At 45.2% G+C, this 19,374-nt stretch overlaps 1 protein-coding gene and 1 pseudogene across 1 annotated transcript in view; one reads left to right on the top strand and one right to left on the bottom strand.

Moving 5' to 3' along the window:
- The first annotated feature begins 900 nt into the window (after window positions 1–900).
- On the top strand, window positions 901–6,974 carry LOC118354398 (uncharacterized; annotated as a pseudogene).
- Window positions 6,975–9,257: 2,283 nt separating this feature from the next.
- Window positions 9,258–19,374, bottom strand: part of CCL28 (C-C motif chemokine ligand 28) — a 31,415-nt gene continuing 21,298 nt past the window's right edge. The window contains exons 2-3 of the mRNA XM_025434911.3: window positions 16,131–16,257; window positions 9,258–9,908 (exon numbers count right to left, since the gene is read on the bottom strand). Of these exons, the coding sequence (XP_025290696.1) occupies window positions 9,719–9,908; window positions 16,131–16,257 (317 nt within the window). The 3' untranslated portion in view covers window positions 9,258–9,718. The remainder of the gene's footprint in view (window positions 9,909–16,130; window positions 16,258–19,374) is intronic.

The raw sequence follows: 19,374 nt of genomic DNA, 5'->3' as shown, positions 1-19,374 counted from the left end.
GGGTTTGAATGTGTGGAGGTCGAGAAAAATTAAGGCCATTCCACCTCAAGTTTAGCATTAGCACAAGTACAGCCATCTTAGGCCCCTGGGAATAAGAGCTGAACTTTACAGGAAAAACTGCAGAATGTCCTAGGCAGGGAATCCCATATCAGATCTTAAGAAACTCTCCCACCCTTTCCCCCATATTGGAATGGAAAAAATTCCTCCACCCCTTCTGAAAATCCCCTAGACCAGCCCATAAAAAACCCAGCTGTAACCCACTTCGGGGTCCAAGTCCCTGCTCCGCTGTGTTGGGTATACTTGGACCCAAGCTCGAGCTTGCAAATAAACCCTCGTGCGCTTGCATCGGCGTCAGCTCCTTGGTGGTTTCTCGGATTCACAATCTTGGGCACAAATTTGGGGGCTCGTCTGGGATCCGAGAGACCTCCAGGACCTCCATCTGGAGGGTTTCACGCGTGGTGAGTGCACTCAGCTTTTTCCACCTTTTGTGCGCATATTCTCTGAGAGCTCTAAACTGTACTTTTACCTGTAGGAATTCCAATCTGTATTGGGTCTACATTGGCTTAGGCAGATGCGCTGGTGGGCCACCGACCGGGGTCTTGGGAGACGTCCCTTGTCCCCACCTAGAGGACAGGGTCCTCGTCTGTAAGGAGGACGGAAGCCCTCATCTGTGAGGGGGACGAGGTCCTCATCTGTAAGGAGGACGGGGGTCCTCATCTGTGAGGGGGATGGAGGTCCTCATCTGTGAGGGGGATGGAGGTCCTCATCTGTAAGGGGGACGGGGTCCTCATCTGTAAGGGAGACGGGGTCCTCATCTGTAAGGAGGACGGGGGTCCTCATCTGTAAGGGGGACGGGGTCCTCATCTGTGAGGGGGACGGAGGTCCTCATCTGTGAGGGGGATGGAGGTCCTCATCTGTAAGGGGGACGGGGTCCTCATCTGTAAGGCGGATGGGGTCCTCTCTGTGAGGAGGGCCGGCCGCCAGCCCTTCAGGTAACTTTCTGTTTTGTCTCCGCGGCCGCACTGGAACGTTTGCGTTACCGGGTTCTTGTTACCTGTTTTGTGCACTGGTCGGTGTTACTGTGTCCATTGTTAACTGTTTGTGCGTTTGACTGTGTTATTTGTTAACTGTCATAACTATCTGTGCCTTGGTGTGGACGGGGGACATAATGGGGCAGATGCAAACCACACCCCTGTCCCTTATGCTCTCACACTTCTCAGATGTGAAGAAAAGGGCTCATAATCTGAGCACAGACATACGGAAAGAGAAATTTCAGATTTACTGCATATAGAATGGCCAGCCTTTGACGTGGGATGGCCCCAAGAAGGAACTTTGCACCTACCTATTATCTTATCTTATCTGAAGGCCGTGATCTTCAGGGACAAACTGGACGGCCACCCTGACCAGGTGCCCTACATCCTGGCCTGGCAGGACATGATCGAGAATCCCCCTCCTTGGATAAAACTATTTTTACCCCCCAACGCAGGACCTACCAAGATTCTAGCCCCGCGGAAAGGCCGAGAAGGAGACGGACCCTAAGACAAAAGTGCCTCTTTATCCAGTTTTACAGGATTCCTCTCCAGAGGACCTGATCCTCCTGCCCGACCTACTGGGCACCCCCTCGCCCTTCGACCCCCCATCAGAGGCACCGGGGTCTGCAGAAGGGGCGCCCCCCACCCTGACGACGGAGTCCCTGTGCGCGGGCCAACAGCGCGGATGCGCGGAGGGACCCACGGGGCGGCCCCACCCCGGATCGCGGGCGGCTGACTCCACCGCCTTTGCTCTCCGCCGTGGGACCCCCCAACAAGACTGGCGGACAGCTAATGTTGGACTGGCCATTCTCCACCAGTGCTTTATATAATCGGAAAACCCAAAATGCAAAGTTCTCTGATAATCCGAGAGATCTAATCGGGCTTTTAGATACTGTTCTCTTTACCCACCAGCCTACTTGGGAGGACAGCGACAGCTCTGCAGGTTCTCTGCACCACCGAAGAGAGGGAACGAATTCAGGTGGAAGCCTGGAAGTCTGTCCTGGGAGAGGACAGACAGCCGACTCAAAACCCACTCCTCATGAATGCTGCCTTCCCCTTATCCCGCCCCACCTGGGACCACAACTCGGCTGTAGGTAAGGAGAGACTCCGGGTCCACCGCCAGACTCTAGGCGCAGGTCTCCAGGCTGCTGCGCGCAAGCCCACCAATCTGGCCAAGGTCTATGATGTAAGACAGGGCAAGGATGAGAGTCCAGCAGCCTTCTTAGAGAGAGTCATAGAGGCTTTTAGGCAGTGCACCCCAATGAACCCAGAAGCCCCGGAAACCAAGGCCGCAATTATCATGGCCTTTGTTAACCAGGCTGCTCTGAACATTAAAAAGAAATTGCAAAGAGTAGAGACACTAGGATAGAAGAGCTTGCAGGACTTAGTAATAGTAGCAGAAAGAGTCTATAATAATAGAGAAAGTCTGGAAGAGCAGCAAACCAAACTAAGTGACCGACAGACCCGAAACCTGGCCAAGATCCTGCTGGCCACAACCATGGATGACCCACGAGAAAGACGGAGGCACCTCAAGAAGCTGGCTTTAGGGACAGGTAAGGAGGATGGCCCTGGTCCCCATCGGGAGTGCCCTAAACTGAACGAAAACCAACGTGCCCTGGCAGCCCTGGTGGCGCAGCGGTTTAGCGCCGCCTGCAGCCTGGGGTGTGATCCTGGGGACCCTGGATCAAGTCCCACATTAGGCTCTCTGTATGATGCCTGCTTCTCCCTCTGCCTGTGTCTCTGCCTCTCTCGCGCTCTCTCTGAATAAATAAATCTTTAAAAAAAAAAAAAATCAATGTGCCCATTGCAAGGAAGGGGGCCACTGGGTGAAAGACTGTCTTAACAAAAGACCTAAGGCCCCTGCCAAGATCTTGGAGATGGAGGACCTGGACAACTAGGGGAGTCGGGGTTTGGGACCCCTCCCTGAGCCCAGGGTAACTCTCAGAGTATAGGGGCAACCCGTTGAATTCCTAGTGGACACTGGGGCACAACACTTGGTTTTATTACAACCCCAAGGGAAATTGGCAAGCAAGACTTCATGGATGCAAGGGGCCACGGGCACCGAACAGTACTCATGGACTACCCGAAGAACTGCGGATCTCGGCATAGGCCGGGTATCCCACTCCTTCATGGTCATCCCTGAGCGTCCCTACCCGTTGTTAGGTCGGGATTTGCTCACCTAGATGGGGGCACAAATTCGCTTCCACCCCGAAGGAGCAAAAATCCTAAACAAGGAGGGGCACCCAATTCAGGTGCTTGTCCTGAGTTTAGAAGACAAATAGCAAGAAGAGGGCAGCCCCGGTGGCGCAGTGGTTTAGCACCGCCTGCAGCCCAGGGCATGATCCTGGAGACCGGGGATCGAGTCCCACGTTGGGCTCCCTGCATGGTGCCTGCTTCTCCCTCTGCCTGTGTCTCTGCCTTTCTCTCTGTCTCTGTGTCTCTCATGAATAAATAAGTAAAATCTTAAAAAAAAAAAAAAAAAAGAAGACAAATAGCAAGAATACCACCAATTACTTAACACTGCCCCCTCCAGATTCCCCCACCAGTGTCTCAGATAAAAATTGAGGATGGGGAGCAAATTGATTGACTTTAAATGGATCCAGATGGGACATAGTAAATAGGTCTTGAAAATTATCACTACTAAACCTGAAACTTTTATTCTATTGAGGTTTACTGAAGGTCACATAAGCTATGTTATCTTTTTGCAATTTGTTAGTAAAAAAAAAATGGCTAAAATGATGGTTGTCTGTTTCCAAGTTCTCATAAGTAATTGTTAAGATACCTTTCAAAGTCCTTGGTAACCTGAAACCTTAGTTACACTTTGATGATAAATGGAATTAAATTCATCGGACATCTAGGTCTTTTCCAAACAGAAAAAGTGCTGAAACGTTGATTTGAATCTGTTGGTGAACATGCTTTGTACTTAACTGTTTCATAAATTTGCTGTCTAAAGAGTTCTGGTGGGATCCCTGGGTGGCGCAGCGGTTTGGCGCCTGCCTTTGGCCCAGGGCCTGATCCTGGAGACCCGGGATCGAATCCCACGTCGGGCTCCCGGTGCATGGAGCCTGCTTCTCCCTCTGCCTGTGGCTCTGCCTCTCTCTCTCTCTCTCTCTCTGTGTGACTATCATAAATAAATAAAAATTTAAAAAAATTAAAAAAAAAATAAAGAGTTCTGGTGTTCAAAAAAAAAAAAAAAGAGTTCTGGTGTTCAAAAATTGGTTACTCCTTAGTTTTCACTGGAGACCAAGGTTCCTAAGAATGGAAAAACTCTGCTAAAATAAGACTGATGACTGATAAAGAAAGCAACTCTGTATGTAGAAAAGGAGATACGTAAGAAAAATGGAAGGAACGGGAATAATTTTTGTTCAAGGTAAAAGAAAGTAATTTTGTCCCAAATGAGACTGACTGGAAAATTCTGAATGCAGAGAAAGGTGTAAAAGTTTCGTGAAGGGAAATCCTTGGAAAGGAATTTTAGATGTGGTCAGGACAGACTAAGATTGAAGTAAATGGATTTTAAAGTACAAGAGTGTAAGATTAAAAGTCTACTTTCTGTTCAAAAGTTTCCTTGATTTGTTGGTCTGCTCTTGATAAGAGCAGCAGTTTTGTCCAAGAAGGAGTCAGAGATGCGGGGGCAGCTGTAACCACGGAGACGGAGACCGTCTGGGCAGAGCCACTGGCAGCCGGAACGTCGGCTCAACGGGCAGAACTGATCGCCCTGGCCAAGCGCTGACCATGGGGGAAGGTGAACGAATCAACATCCACCCCGACAGCAGGTCCGCCTTCTCCACCGCTCACCTCCGCGGAGCCCCTTACAGAGAGAGAGGGCTCCTGACAGCAGAGGGAAAGACTGTTAAAAACAGAACGGAGATTCTTGAACCCCTGAGGGCCCTCTGGCTGCCCGAGGCCCAGGCCATCACCCACTGTCCGGGGCACCAGAGAGCAGACACACCAGTAGCCAGGGGAACCCGGCGAGCAGACTCAGAAGCTAAGGAGGTGGCCCTTACGGTGACCCAGGTCTTAGCAACCACACTACCTGATCCGGGGGCACCAACCCTGCCTGGCACCCCCAACTGTACTGATGCTGGCTTACACTGGATCAAACGCTTGCCTGTGACCCAGTGCTCGCGTGGCTGGTGGAGGGCCGCAGACTCCAGCATCACCCTGCCAGAGGAACTGGGACGGCGAGTCCTATCCAGAACGCATCGGAGCACTCACATGGGGACAAGGAAGATGGAAGACCTCATACGACATGCAAAGATCACTATGAAAGACTCTCGAGCAAAGAGCTGCCACGCATGCCAGTTAACTAATGCCACCGCCCATGGATCTAACACGGGCACCTGGCTCCGAGGGGACCGCCCAGGAGCCTACTGGGAAGTGGAGTTCACTGAGGTAAAACCTGGATGATACGGGTACAAGTATTTACTAGTGTCTGTAGATACTTTTTCAGGATGGACAGAGGCATTTCCCACCAAACATGAAACGGCACAGACCGTGACCAAGAAACTGCTGGAAGACATCTTACCGAGGTATGGTTTTCCTGTTAGAATTGGATCAGACAATAGCCCGGGATTCGTCTCTAAGGTAACATGGGGGGTGGCACTAGTACTTGGGGCAGATTGGAAATTACATTGTGCATATAGGCCCCAGAGCTCAGGACAGGTAGAGAGGATGAACAGAACATTAAAGGAGACCTTAACTAAATTAGCTCTGGAGACTGGCGGGACTGGGTGATTCTCCTCCCCTTCACCCTATATAGGGTGAGGAACTCCCATATAAGTTGGGACTGACCCCCTACGAGATCATGTTCGGTCTTCCTCCACCTAGTATCCCCAATTTAAAACCTGAGGTGCTTGCTGAATTTGATGATCACTAACTCCTTTTCTCCCTCCAAATGTTACAAAGAACCCATGAGCAGGTGTGGCCTAAGCTGAGGCCTCTATGAGCCTGGGCCACCCCCGGGCCCCCATCGATACTGGCCAGTTGACTGGGTGTACGTGTGGACATACCAACACCAGACACTTCAACCTCGCTGGAAGGGACCCTACATCGTGATCCTGACCACTCCCACCGCTCTCAAGGTCGATGGGATTACTCCCTGGGTCCACTACACCCACATCCGGCCAGCCGACCCACACGCCCTTCTCAAGGACTTTGTTCCAGAATGGAAAGGCCATCCAGACAAGGACAATCCCCTAAAGCTAAGACTGTGCCGTTCTCACTTACCCCACTAATGTTGCTTATGCTCTGTCCTCTTTGTGCCAGAACCAATCCCCATTAACCATTTAAAAATGTGCACCCAATTCAGCCTTGCTTTTAAAGTCTTTTAAGGTCTAAAAAGATGGGAGCACCTTAACTATAGAGAGGCTTTTGCAAGCAAGGGGGGCTATGTGCTGCCCCAAATGAGGAGTGTTGCTTCTTTACTGACCACTCAGGAATAGTCCAGGAATCTATGGCAAAAGTCAGAAAAGGTTTGGCTAGACGTAAACAGGAGTGAGAACAGCAACAAGGTTGGTTTGAATCATGGCTTAATCATTCCCACTTGCTCACTCTGAGACCAACCTGGACCCATAATTGGGTCCTTCCTTAGGTTCCTCTGAGAAGGGGAAATGTGGAGGCCAAGAAAAATTAAGGTCATCCCACCTCAAGTTTAGCCATTAGCACAAGTACAGCCATCTTAGGCCCCTGGGAATAAGAGCTGAACTTTACAGGAAAAACTGCAGAATGTCCTAGGCAGGGAATCCCACATCAGATCTTAAGAAACTCCCCCACCCTTTCCCCCATATTGGAATGGAAAAAATTCCTCCACCTTCTGAAAATCCCCTAGACCAGCCCATAAAAAACCCAGCTGTAACCCACTTCGGGGTCCAAGCCCCTGCTCTGCTGTATGGAGTATACTTGGACCCAAGCTCGAGCTTGTAAATAAACCCTCGAGTACTTGCATCGGTTTTGGCTCCTTGGTGGTTTCTTGGATTCGCAATGTTGGGCACAACAGAGTGGGAAAATGCTGTGTTGTTTTGTTTTGTTTACAAAATCTGTCTTTAAGTTGAAAAGAAAACCTCCTGTGAGGGAGATTTTGCAAAACAAAAGTTACAAATAGTGTGCAATTTCCTCCACTGCCTAAGAATGTGAAACTCAATAAAATCAGGTTGGGGCCTGTTTTAATCTGTGAAGGTGGTTATTGTCACTATCACCAGCAATGCAAGCAGCAGCATGTTTTAATACTAGACTTCCAAGTAAAACCAACCGCTGGCATCCTCTAACCCTTTGTAAAGCACCAGGTGCACAGATCTTTACCTGAATTCCTCTCCCTCCACCCCACCTCCCCATCTACATCTTTTAGAGTCCACTGCTGGGGATGCCAGAACTGGGGAGGGTCTGGAGACCTGGATACAAAGCTTGTCCCTGCTACTTCCTGTGGGACCCTGGGCAAGTAATTTTACCTCTCCGAGCTTCAGATATCCTTATCCATAAAGCAGAAATTTTAATAAAAAGCTCAAAGGATTGTTGGTGAGAATAAATCGATCACATACAAGTTAGTGTCAATGAAGGGAATTAGGCCATTTGATGATATTTGAACCTACATCAAGCTCAGCACTTCCATTGCTGCCTATTATTACCTCCAAGTCAGCCTGGCAACATCACTGCTTGGAATTGGCCAGCAGGGAAGCACAAGACATCTGACACCTGGCAACTTGGACACTGTGTTCCTGCCATCTGATGGCTGCTTACGAAAACTAGGTCTAGGGACGCCCGGTGGCTCAGTGGTTGAGCGGCTGCCTTCAGCCCCAGGGCATGATCCTGGAATCCTGGGATCGAGTCCCACATCAGGCTCCCTGCATGGAGCCTGCTTCTCTCTCTGCCTATGTCTCTGCCCCTCTCTCTCTGTCTCTCGAGAATAAATAAATAAGATCTTTTAAAAAAAGAAAGAAAGAAAGAAAACTAGGTCTTACTCTGCATCTGGAAGCTTCTGTGGACCACGAGGACCCCAAAAGACAAGCCATGCAACAGGATCCACCCACAAGGTGTGGAAAAGATGGGCCAGGAGTTAAGATGTAGGCTCCTTTCTAGGAGAGCCTAAAATCACCCCACATGGGATCCAGCTCTGGTTCCCTCCCTAGTGCACTCACTGTGGGAGGCAGATGGCTTCCTGAGCAACGCAGACTTTTGTTTTTTCAGCATCAGAGCTGATCAATCCAAATGACAGTAGTTACTCAAATTGGATGTGATATTAAGGTGATACTCAGCTCAAACTTTTCTTTGTAGAAAATGAACTCCAATGTTTACAAACTCTAAATAATGCAATAGGAATATACACATTCACCTAGAAAGCATTCTTAATCAAAACTGTTAAACCTGAATGTGGTCATAAGGAAACAGGCAAACCCAGAATGTGGAACAGATTCTGCTCTAGACCCTTTTTTAAGAAGTCTGTGCCACGGGAAGAAAGAAGAGGAAAAAAGCCAAGGGACTTTCTTAAGTAAAAGATACTAAAGAAATTTTAAAAAAGAAAGAAATATAGCAATTAATTGTAATATGTGAACTTTGATTGATTAAAAGAACTATACGAAATTACGCTCTGAAAATAGTTGGGGAAAATTTAAACAATTATATGCATATAATTATATGCAATTATGTGCAATTTAACAATTCATCCCATATATAATTTTTGCCTTCAGAATCCTGGTTTAATAAGGACTTGTTTGGGACTTATCCCAAACATCAGGCTGTTCACAAAAATAACCCACAGTATCAACTTCAGAAAACAAATCTTAAGACTATTACACTAATTATTTTTCTAGAGGATGCATTTGACATGCCAACTCTCATTCACAAAAATACACTGTGGACAAAGGCTGTGTTGTTTTGTTTTGTTTTGTTTTGTTTTGTGTTGAACAGCCTCACACAGCACTCTTATGTGGGGTATAACACACATACCCTAACTCAAAGCTGTTCTCAGGTGCTACTGAACTAATGTGATTGCCTTTGCAGTTAAGGAAGCAACTACTGAGCTAATGTATGAATGGAAAGAACTGTACTCCCTGCATAACAAGAGATTATTTTGGAAATGATATATATATATATATATATGTATGTATCACATAAAATATATGAGACACAACTGTTCATTTTTAGGTATAAGCCTGATAATGTGATTATATATCAAAGGTCTTTATTCTTGGGGATGTCAAGTTATAACACTAAGAAATAGAATGAGAAGTGAAGTATTGTTACATTTGCAATTTATTGTCAGTTTAGCAAAAAAATTATGTATTTATATATAAAATGTTTTATTCACACGCACCTCCCACAAAGAGAGAAGAGAGAAAACAAATGTGGCAAGATATTAACAATTATTAATCTAGGTGAAAGGTATACAAGTGTTCATTGTACCAATCTTTCAACTTCTCTGTCGGTTTGCAACCCTTCATACTAAAATGTTGGAGAAATGGTATCTGTATGCTGCTCTTAAAATATGATATGAAGATAAGTGTTGTCTTCGCATTTCATTTTCAGATGAGCATATTATTGGCTACATTTGCATCCTGTATAACCGTTCCTTTAGAACATCTATTTTGTTTTGCCCTGTTGACTCCCAATAAGGAGCATTCACAGGATAACTTTATAAGGAACCATGGCCAAGTTTAACTTGAGGAACTGTCTGTGTAGATTCCTTTGTAAGCATGTTAATAAGGACTTTTATGGCTGTGGATTTCTGGTTTCTCCTGATGTGCCCCTTTACTTTTCCTCTTGCCAGCCTGTTTCTTGTGGCAAATGTTGCCTTTGGTGTTTTTCTTGGCCGCTTGTTCTTTCATCCACTGCTTAATAACATGACTGTGCGGGCTGACACAGAGTCTTCTGCGCCTGACGTGAAGGCTGTGGGGGAGGGAAGATGGACAAATCAGTGCCAGAAAATCCAAGGAAAAACTCCGTGACTCAGGCAGTTGCCACGTTTAGTTTCAAGACCGCCTCCTACAGCCGTGGACCACCAGCTGGAGTCTTCGCTCCCCCACAGCTCCTGGGATGGCAGCTTGGGTGGGGGGGGATGAGGGAAAGGAGGAGGAGGAGGAAGCAAAGAGTGAGGGAAAGGAGAGAAGCCAAGTGAATACAACAGTCCTTCCTGACCAGGAGCTTCATCCACAAAAGCAGTTCACGCCTCATGGCCCACCTGGAAGGTCTCCTCTAAAGTTTTTCTAGATTCCCTCAGCTAAATGCCCTGCTTTCCCTTGCAGTCTGCCAGCATTCCCTCTCTTTTGGTTCGTAGCTTATGCTGTCTTTTGTATGAATTTTCATTCAAAATTTCTCCTTGTCCTGTGATGCTATGCCCCTTGAGGGAGGGATAGTCTGGAATTGTCCTGAAAAGGTCTGGCTTGCTGTAGGAATTCAGTAATGAGTTACAGATATGAAGTGAAGATTGTTCAAAATAGAAACAGTCTGGGGGCACCTGGGTGGCTCAGGTGGTGGAGCACCTGCCTTCGGCTTGAGTGGTGGTCCGAGGTCCTGGGATCCAGCCCCGCACTGGACTTTCTCCCTCTCTCTTTGCCCCCTGCCCCCCTCCTCGTACTTTCTATCTCAAATAAAGAAAGATAAAATCTTGGGGCACCTGGGTAAAATCTTAAAAAAAAAAAAGAAAGAAAATCTTAAAAAAAAAAAAAAAGAAAAAGAAAGTCTGGCTTTTTAAAAAATGAAACAACTAAAATATTCTAGGTGTTTGATAACATTGCAACATACTACAGGTTCATACCCCATCTCCAATGTTTCCATGTTTTAAATTTTGACCTCGGGGTAGGAGAACCATAAAGCAGCATTCACGATTTCTAGTAACTGAAAGAGCTTTTTTACCAAAAATATTGTGACTTTTAATTTGCACTCAGGTGCCATCTAGCTCTTCTTAAATCTCAGGGATCCTGCAGGCTCCGCGTAGACAACAGTTCTGTGTGTGGGGAAAATGAGCCCCCTGGCCCCCTTCCGGAGGGACAGAGAGCAGGTTGCTGGTTTCTCCAGGTGAGCCAAGAGGAATAGCAGCCAGCGTGGGGACTCCTGCAATGAGAGCAAAAGCTGGCAAAGGCCTGTGTCGTAAGCATCATAAAGCCAGCATGTGGAATATTAATTTGAAAGCAGTGAGGCTTCGTGATAGGAGGACAATCCGTTCTCAGCCTGTATTACACCCAGAGGTCTTCTAAAGGAAAGCTCCCTGTCACTGTGGCCAGTTGGTTTGCTTTGGCCAGTACAGGAGAGAACCTGCTGTAGGACTCAGAAGGGGAAGAAACAGAAAAGAGTTGAAGCTCCTCTCCTTCCCAAAGGACTCAAACTCTCTCCTTTCCCTGTGGTGTCAGCAGGCATCCAAGCAGACACCAGTGGCAAAGACTCCACTGACATCCAGGTAGGCCCACAAGGCTCACAGGAGGGAACTAGCCCTCAACTCTCGTTCTGTGAGGAGTGAGTGGGGAGCTTCAGGGAGGGCACTGGTGCAGGAGCTGAAGGTGAGCCCCCAGTGGGGCAGGGCGGACAGAGGACCCGGGAGGTGCACAGCCCTAGGGATGCAGTCTAGTGGGGCCTTGACTTCTCAATGTAATACAAGGGGAAAATATCAGCTACCAGAACACAGCCTCCAAATCCAAGATGCTGTGATGTTTTAAAATCTTTTTTTTTAAGATTTTTATTTATTTATTCATGAGAGACACATAGAGAGAAGCAGAGACACAGGCAGAGGGAGAAGCAGGCTCCATGCAAGGAGCCCGGCGTGGGACTTGATCCCGAGTCTCCAGGATCACACCCTGGGCTGAAGGCAGCGCTAAACCCCTAAGCCACCCAGGCCGCCTGATGTTTTAAAATCTTAAAGTTTAAAGACTACTTAAGCCTGCACTGGCAACCCCTGTGCATTCTCTCATCATAATAAAAGGAGATGAGGTGGGTGCCTGGGTGGCTCAATCAGTTAAGCGTCTGCCTTGGGATCAGGTCATGATTGCAGGGTCCTGGGATCGAGTCCTGCATCTGTGTCAGGCTCCCTGCTCAACAGGGAACCTGCTTCTCCTCTCCCTCTCCCCTGCTCCTGCACTCTCTCTCTCCCAAATAAATAAATAAATAAAGTCTTAAAAAGAGAGAGAGATGAGATGAGATAATGTTAGACAAGGGGTAGCCTATTCCACACTCTCTCTTCCCCCCCTCCCCCCTCCTCCCTCCTATTCTGCAGGGCCCTGACTCAGCCCGTTGTGTATTTCTTGGTGGAGAGTTCAGGCTCTAAGAACCATAAGGTTGATCCTGATTCTTTTGCCCAAAAGAAAGAAGCTAGAGAGGGTCTGACAGACCTACAGGGGTGGCCCTGCCACCTGTAACTCTTCCCTTTACCTGATTTCATTGCCGCTTCCCCTAAGCACAACAGTCCCACAACAATCACTTTTGAAAAAATGCTTAAGCTTCCCAGATAACTTTATTTAATAACTCCAAGTTTTCTTCCCAACAGATATCTGTGTGCTTCCAAAACCTCAGCCCTCTGCCCAAGATAAACAACTTTGTACTGTGTTTATGCCAAGAAACAGCCAGAAGCTCTTTAATGAAGCTGCTGTGGATGGGTTTTAACAAGCAAACCCTCCTCTCGGAGGAAAGTTACAATGATCATCTACAGGGCGTGAAACAACAGACCTGTTCTAGGCAGGAAAGGAAAAGGAAAGAAATCTAGTGAGTTCACTAGAAACTCACTTATATTTGTTACTTGTGATTCATAACACATGCTTTGGGGAGATATATTGCCAACACTTGCAGTGTTTTCTGCATTTAAAATATTTGTCTCGGGCAGCCCGGGTGGCTCAGTGGTTTAGCGCCGCTTTCGGCCCAGGATGTGATCCTGGAGACCCGGGATCAAGTCCCACGTCAGGCTCCCTGCATGGAGCCTGCTTCTCCCTTGGCCTGTGTCTCTGCCTTTCTCTGTGTGTGTCTCTCATGAATAAATAAAATTTAAAAAGTAAAATAAAATATGTCTCAAACTTACGTACTCAAAGTTAAGGAACCACATTTTACAGGAGTAAAGACATGATCTGTACTAAAACAATTTGAAAATGAGAGAACCTTTATCTATTTATGTTGAATGTTAGAAAAAAACAACAAAGAACGTCTGCAATTTATGATAAAAAAACATACTACCTGGTCAGGGATCCCTGGGTGGCTCAGTGGTTTGGCACCTGCCTTCAGCCCAGGGTGTGATCCTGGAGTCCCGGGATCGAGTCCCATGTCGGGCTCCCTGTGTGGAGCCTGCTTCTCCCTCTGCCTGTGTCCCTGCCTCTCTCTCTCTCTCTCTCTCTCTCTCTGTGTCTCTCATGAATAAATGAATAAAATCTTTAAAAAAAAAAATACTACCTGGTCAAATTTCACCTTACTTGAGATGAGGTCATAACTAGTCTATTTTTCAGCTGTCTTATAGCACAGCAGGCCAATTTACAAACCTGTACTTCTCTTTATTTTTTTTATTTTTTTAAAATTTTTATTTATTTATGATAGTCACAGAGAGAGAGAGAGAGAGAGAGAGAGAGAGAGAGGCAGAGACACAGGCGGAGGGAGAAGCAGGCTCCATGCACCAGGAGCCCGATGTGGGATTCAATCCCGGGTCTCCAGGATCGCGCCCTGGGCCAAAGGCAGGCGCTAAAGCGCTGCACCACCCAGGGATCCCTGTACTTCTCTTGAATTAAAATCAAATGCTTTTTAAAATGAAAAGTCATGTTTTTTAAATCATATTTTCCCTTATCAAATGAGAACTTACATCACTTCTGTTTTTATATCTTTTTAGATCTCTCATACTTTCTTATCTCCAAATTTTTTTTCCTGAAAATCCTGTTACCAATGGCATCTCCTACTAATTCCCATGAACTACTCTTACTCTTATATACAGAAAGAAATTTCTTCTGCTTCTTTCCCCATGCCTTCCAGGGAGTCCCATGGGATTCCTTACGGAGGCTTCCATATTCTGAGGTGACGTATGTCAATGAGGCAGAAGTGACGGTTGAGAATTTGGTATTTCTGAGAGTAGCCAGAAAGGCAAGTGGGTAGATCTGACTCAAATACTGAAATGTTTTCAATTTTCCAGAGTACTATCTATCCATGAACTGCCTACGGATTTTTCACTCTCCAACTATTACCAGCACAATTTATTCAGATTAAATAAAAGTCTGTTAGAATCTTGGCCATGTACTAAAGGAGTTTTTGAAAGAAGTTGGGAACTTGGAACACCCCTCATTAGGTACCTCACTAGAAAGTTTTCCCTGGATTGCTTTAGGAAACACTGGTTCCCAGTGACTAAACCATGGAAGGGAATGGATCTAGTGTGGTGCCAGGATCTGAGGAGAAGCTGAGAGTCCTCAATCCTTACCCTCCTGCCACATAGACACTCATGCTCATTAGAAGTTCGAGCCAGAATTATCTTTCTCTGCACATCTAACCTCAAGTGTGATTATTTTTTAAAAGAGAGAGAGAGCACGGGCAGGGGATCAGGGAGCAGAGAGGGAGGGAGAGAGAATCTCAAGCAGGCTCCACCCTGATGTGGGGCTTGATCTCATGACTCTGAGATTATGACCTGAGTCAAAATCTAGAGTCAGACGCTTAACCAACTGAGCCATCCAGGTACTTCCCTCCTCAGTGTGATTTTTAAACTATATCATATCTAAGATCCTTTTGGAGCTTACAAAATCTATGAACCTTTGCTCCAAAAAATGCTCATACATTCAGACCCACAAATTTCAGGAAAAACAGCCCCCTGACCTGAAGGAAATCTGTCAATGGTTGTCTTACAAACTCTTCCTCTGAACTTGTAAGAATCTTGTCTTGGAGCAGTGTGGTTCAGAGTTGGGTAATAGATCAATCCCTTTGAAAGAGGAAAAAGTGTATCTTAAATCTCAGAGAATGGTCTGCAGGACCCAGCTGAATAGAGTTGCCTGGAGAGTCTAGGAGGGCAGTCTATTTTGTTGCTGCTGCATCCCCAACACAAGCTGAGGATAGAATGGCACTTGGTACATAAACATTAATCAATAACTATTTGTTGAATTCATTGAATAAATAAAGAGGCTTCTCAGTGACTCAGGAACTCAGGCATAAGCAATGGGCTTATCTGCAGCCCAGAGAAGGGGATACCAAATGGCTCATTAGCATCCCCTGGGACCATAAGTGGTGTTAAAACCAGTCCACCAGGGAGATGCCTAATACAGTGTCCTTATGACTTGAATGTGCCAGACACATGAAGTTTGGGAAGAATACTTTATGGTTGGTCCCATCATCACTTTTGAGAGAACTCTGAAGTATATACAGTATATGGTGTTCTGAACAAAGAGACCTTGTTCACATCCCATCTCTGCCATTCTCTAGCTACATGTCACCAGGTTAACTCTGTATGCCTCAGGCACAGCTTTACCTTGTGTGACATGGAGATAATTTATGCCTTCCTCACAGCATTGTTGTCAGAATCCAGATTTGCTAAATACCAATGCATTTCAGAAGTTAGTTTCCATGGGGACATGAAGAACATAGAAATCTGAAGATTTTAATAAGTGAGCCAGAGGTAAGCGTGGAAGGGTTCACCACGAGCCAACAGCCCAGAATCAAGAGCAAAGATGGGCATTTGTGCTTGATTGCATGTGACAGGTACAGACATCTCTATACTTCTGTTTGAACCTTGTATACAGTCCTGATGAATTCAGAGAGTAAAAAATGACAGCAACCCATAAACTTGCCTGGAAAAAGCTATAGTTAAAGCCACAAAACAGAACAGAGACACCTGTTTTTATTTTTGTTTTGTTTTTCACTCAGAATGCCCCTACTTTTGCTTAGGAAAGTCATACACATTGTCCAATAGACTGAAGGTATTTATCCTGAATCACAGCACTGCTGTGCAGGGTGGCAGAGGCTAGCGTGGGGCTCTGCACATGCCAGTCCTGAGAGACTGTGTGCTTACTCCAAGGAGCCTGGGGCCAGAAAGGTGGAATATTTGCTCTCCCCTCCCTTGTTTGACTGATTATTTGTATGCTGCATATGAGGCAAAGACTTCCCAATCTATTGCTCACAGGCCAAGAAATGATCACTGGACGAGTTGAGACCTCCCTGCTGAAGAGCACTCACATGACAGCAGCCAAGTCACAATCCCCATCAGCTCTCTGGATGCGACATATATTCACTCTCTCCAGAAGCCTTCTGGAGATATGATGTGAAACCTCAGTGCAACAGCTAGAGGCAATGGGAAGTATAGCTAAAAGAAGAAAAGAAATAAAATGTTACATCTTACAATTCATAGAACAATGGCCTAGAAACTAAAAATAGAAATAATCCAGGGCACCTGGGTGGCTCAGTCGGTTAAGCACCTGCCTTCCACTCAGGTTATGGTCTCAGAGTCCTGGGATTGAGCCCCACATGGGGATCCCTGTTCAGTGGGAGTCTACTTCTCCCTCTTCCTCTACCCCCTATGTCGCTTATGTTCTCTCTCTTTCTCAAATAAATTAATAAAATCTTTTTTAAAAAACCCAATAATCCAATTAAAAAATGAGCCGAAAACATGAACAGACATTTCTCCAGAGAAGACATCCAGATGGCCAACAGACATATGAAAAGATGCTCATCATCACCCATAATCAGGGAAATGCAAATCAAAACTACAATGAGATATCACCTCACGCCTGTCAGAATGGCTAAAATCAAAAACACAAGAAACAACAAGGGTTGGTGAGAACGTGGAGAAAAAGGACCCCTTCTGCACTGTTGGTGCAAATGCAAACTGGTGCAGCCACTGTGGAGAACAGTATGGAGGTTCCTCCATAAACAGAACTACCTTATAATCCAGTAATCACATTAGTGGGTATTTATCCCCAAAATACAAAAACACTAATTCAAAGGGATACATCATGCACCCCTATGTTTATAACAGCATTATTTATAATAGCCAAATTATTGAAGCATCCTAAGTGTCCATCATATCTATCTATCTATCTATCTATCTATCTATCTAATATATATATTCCACTATATATATAGATATATAGATCTATCTCATATATATATGTATATATATATATAGTGGAATATTACTCAGTCATCAAAAAGAAAGAAATCTTGCCACTTGCAACATGGATAGAGCCAGAGAGTATGATGCTAGGTGAAATAAGTCAGAGAAAAAAAATACCATATGATTTCACTCATATGTGGAATTTAAGAAACAAAACAAATAAGCAAAGATAGAGAAGAAAGAAAAAAAGAAAGAAAGAAAAGAAAGAAAGAAAGAAAGAAAGAAAAGAAAGAAAGAAAGAAAAGAAAGAAAGAAAGAAAGAAAGAAAGAAAGAAAGAAAGAAAGAAAGAAAGAAAGAAAGAAAGAAAGAGAGAGAGAAAAGCGAGAAAGGGAGAGAAACAAACCGATAGATTCTTTTTTTTTTTTTAAGCTGATAGATTCTTGACTCTAAAGAACAAATTGATGGTTACCAGGTGGGGGGGGATGGGTGAAACAGATGATGGGGATGAAGGAGGGCACTTGTCCTAATGAGCACAGAGTGATATATGGAACTGCTGAGTCACTATACTGTACACCTGAAACTAATGTAACATTGTATGTTAACTATGCTAGAATTTTAAAACAAAAACAAACAAATAATGCCCTGGCTTTCTTCTTTTTTTTATTTTATTTAAATTCAATTAATTAACATATAGTTTATTATTAGTTTCAGAAGCAGAGTTCAGTGATTCATCATTTAAACAACCAGTGCTCATTACATTATGTCTGGCTCTCAGATTCCAGAGAAACAGAATGCCAATCTACTGAAGCAAGGGGCAAACACTTGCAGAGGGTTTGTGAATGCAGACCTGGGACAGGACATGTCTCTCCCTTCCAGAACCTTACACTGTATTGGGGGAAGATAAAACATTAAGGCAAAAACACAACACCACTGAAGAGATGAAAAACAGCTCCAGACAACGATGCTAGTGGATTGAAGATTGACTTGATTAGAGATGAAAGTAGTGAGATTGACAGAGTGTCACACATAGTTTAGAAGAGGACCACATGGGCCCCTGGAGCAGGGAAGGATTTGGATGAATCTTTGAGGATTTTGAGGGGTGTAAAAAATTGAAGACAACTTGTTGAGACTAAAGGAAGTGGATGGATAAGAATTCTAAGACAGTAGGGTGCCCGGCTGACTCAGTCCTGGGATCGAGCCCCACATCAGGCTCTCTGCTCAGTGGGGAGTCTGCTTCTCCCTCTCCCTCTGCTGCTCACTCCCAGCTCCTCATGCTCTCTCTCTCTCTCTCTCTCTCTCTCAAATAAATAAATAAAATCTTTTTTAAAAATTCTGAGACAGGAAAGCCCAAGATGCATTGAGGGTATGGAGAAAAATCGACCACTTTGTCTGAACTGAGTAGTTAGGAAGGTGAGTGGTGGGAAATATGGTTCAAAAGATAGGCTAAGGTCAACACCACTGAGGCCCTAAATGTAAATCTAAGGTTTAGCTTTTATGAAGCAGGGACCATTAAAGATTTGGGAAAGGAGAAGCGTTTTAGGAAAATCCATCTTGCAATGATAAGCAAAATGCATTAAGCTGGGGAGTGCCTGGAGAAGTAGGTCAAGCTAGGAGAAACTTAGGTTCCCCAGATGTAAGGAAGGCAATACAAATATGAAAGGAAATCCAACCCCCTACTAAAACATGTATCTGCAGACTCCTCTGTGCCTCATGCCCACAATATTCTCTTATGCTTCCCATTCCACCAAGTGGGTAGCAAATTTTAAAAATATTTTTTAGAAATTACAGTCAATAGTGGGTGTAGGTGGCAGCCTCATAATAACAAAAGTTAGCCACTGAATGAGGTGCTCAAAGAAATGTTTAGATCAAAAAAAAAAAAAAGAAAGAAAGAAAGAAATGTTTAGATCCCTCTATCATGTCAGTTCTAAGCAATAGAGGCACCTGCTCTTAGGACAGGGGAAGATCTCTATCCATGCTTTGTCCACATGGACACATCAGCTCACTCACAACTATGGAGTAGTGGAGAAACTGAATATGAAACTAAGAATATTTATGTCACTCAAAAAAAAAAAAAGGATGTTAATGTGTCTCACTCTTGGAGGATCAAAACTTTCCAATATTATTCATTTATTCACTCATACATTCAATTGTTTAACAACATTTATTGAGCATTTAAAATGTTCTAGGGCAGCCCGGGTGGCTCCGCGGTTTGGCACCGCCTTCAGCCCAGGGTGTGATCCTGGAGACGCAGGATCGAGTCCCACGTCAGGTTCCCTGCATAGAGCCTGCTTCTCCCTCTCCTTGTGTCTCTGCCTCTCCCTCTCTGTGTGTCTCTCATAAATAAATAAATAAAATCTTAAAAAAAA

This window comes from Canis lupus, chromosome 4 (genome assembly GCF_003254725.2).
Source record: "Canis lupus dingo isolate Sandy chromosome 4, ASM325472v2, whole genome shotgun sequence".
Taxonomy (NCBI): domain Eukaryota; kingdom Metazoa; phylum Chordata; class Mammalia; order Carnivora; family Canidae; genus Canis; species Canis lupus.
The sequence above is the reverse complement of the archived record's forward strand: the minus strand, read 5'-3'. Positions and strand labels throughout refer to the sequence as shown.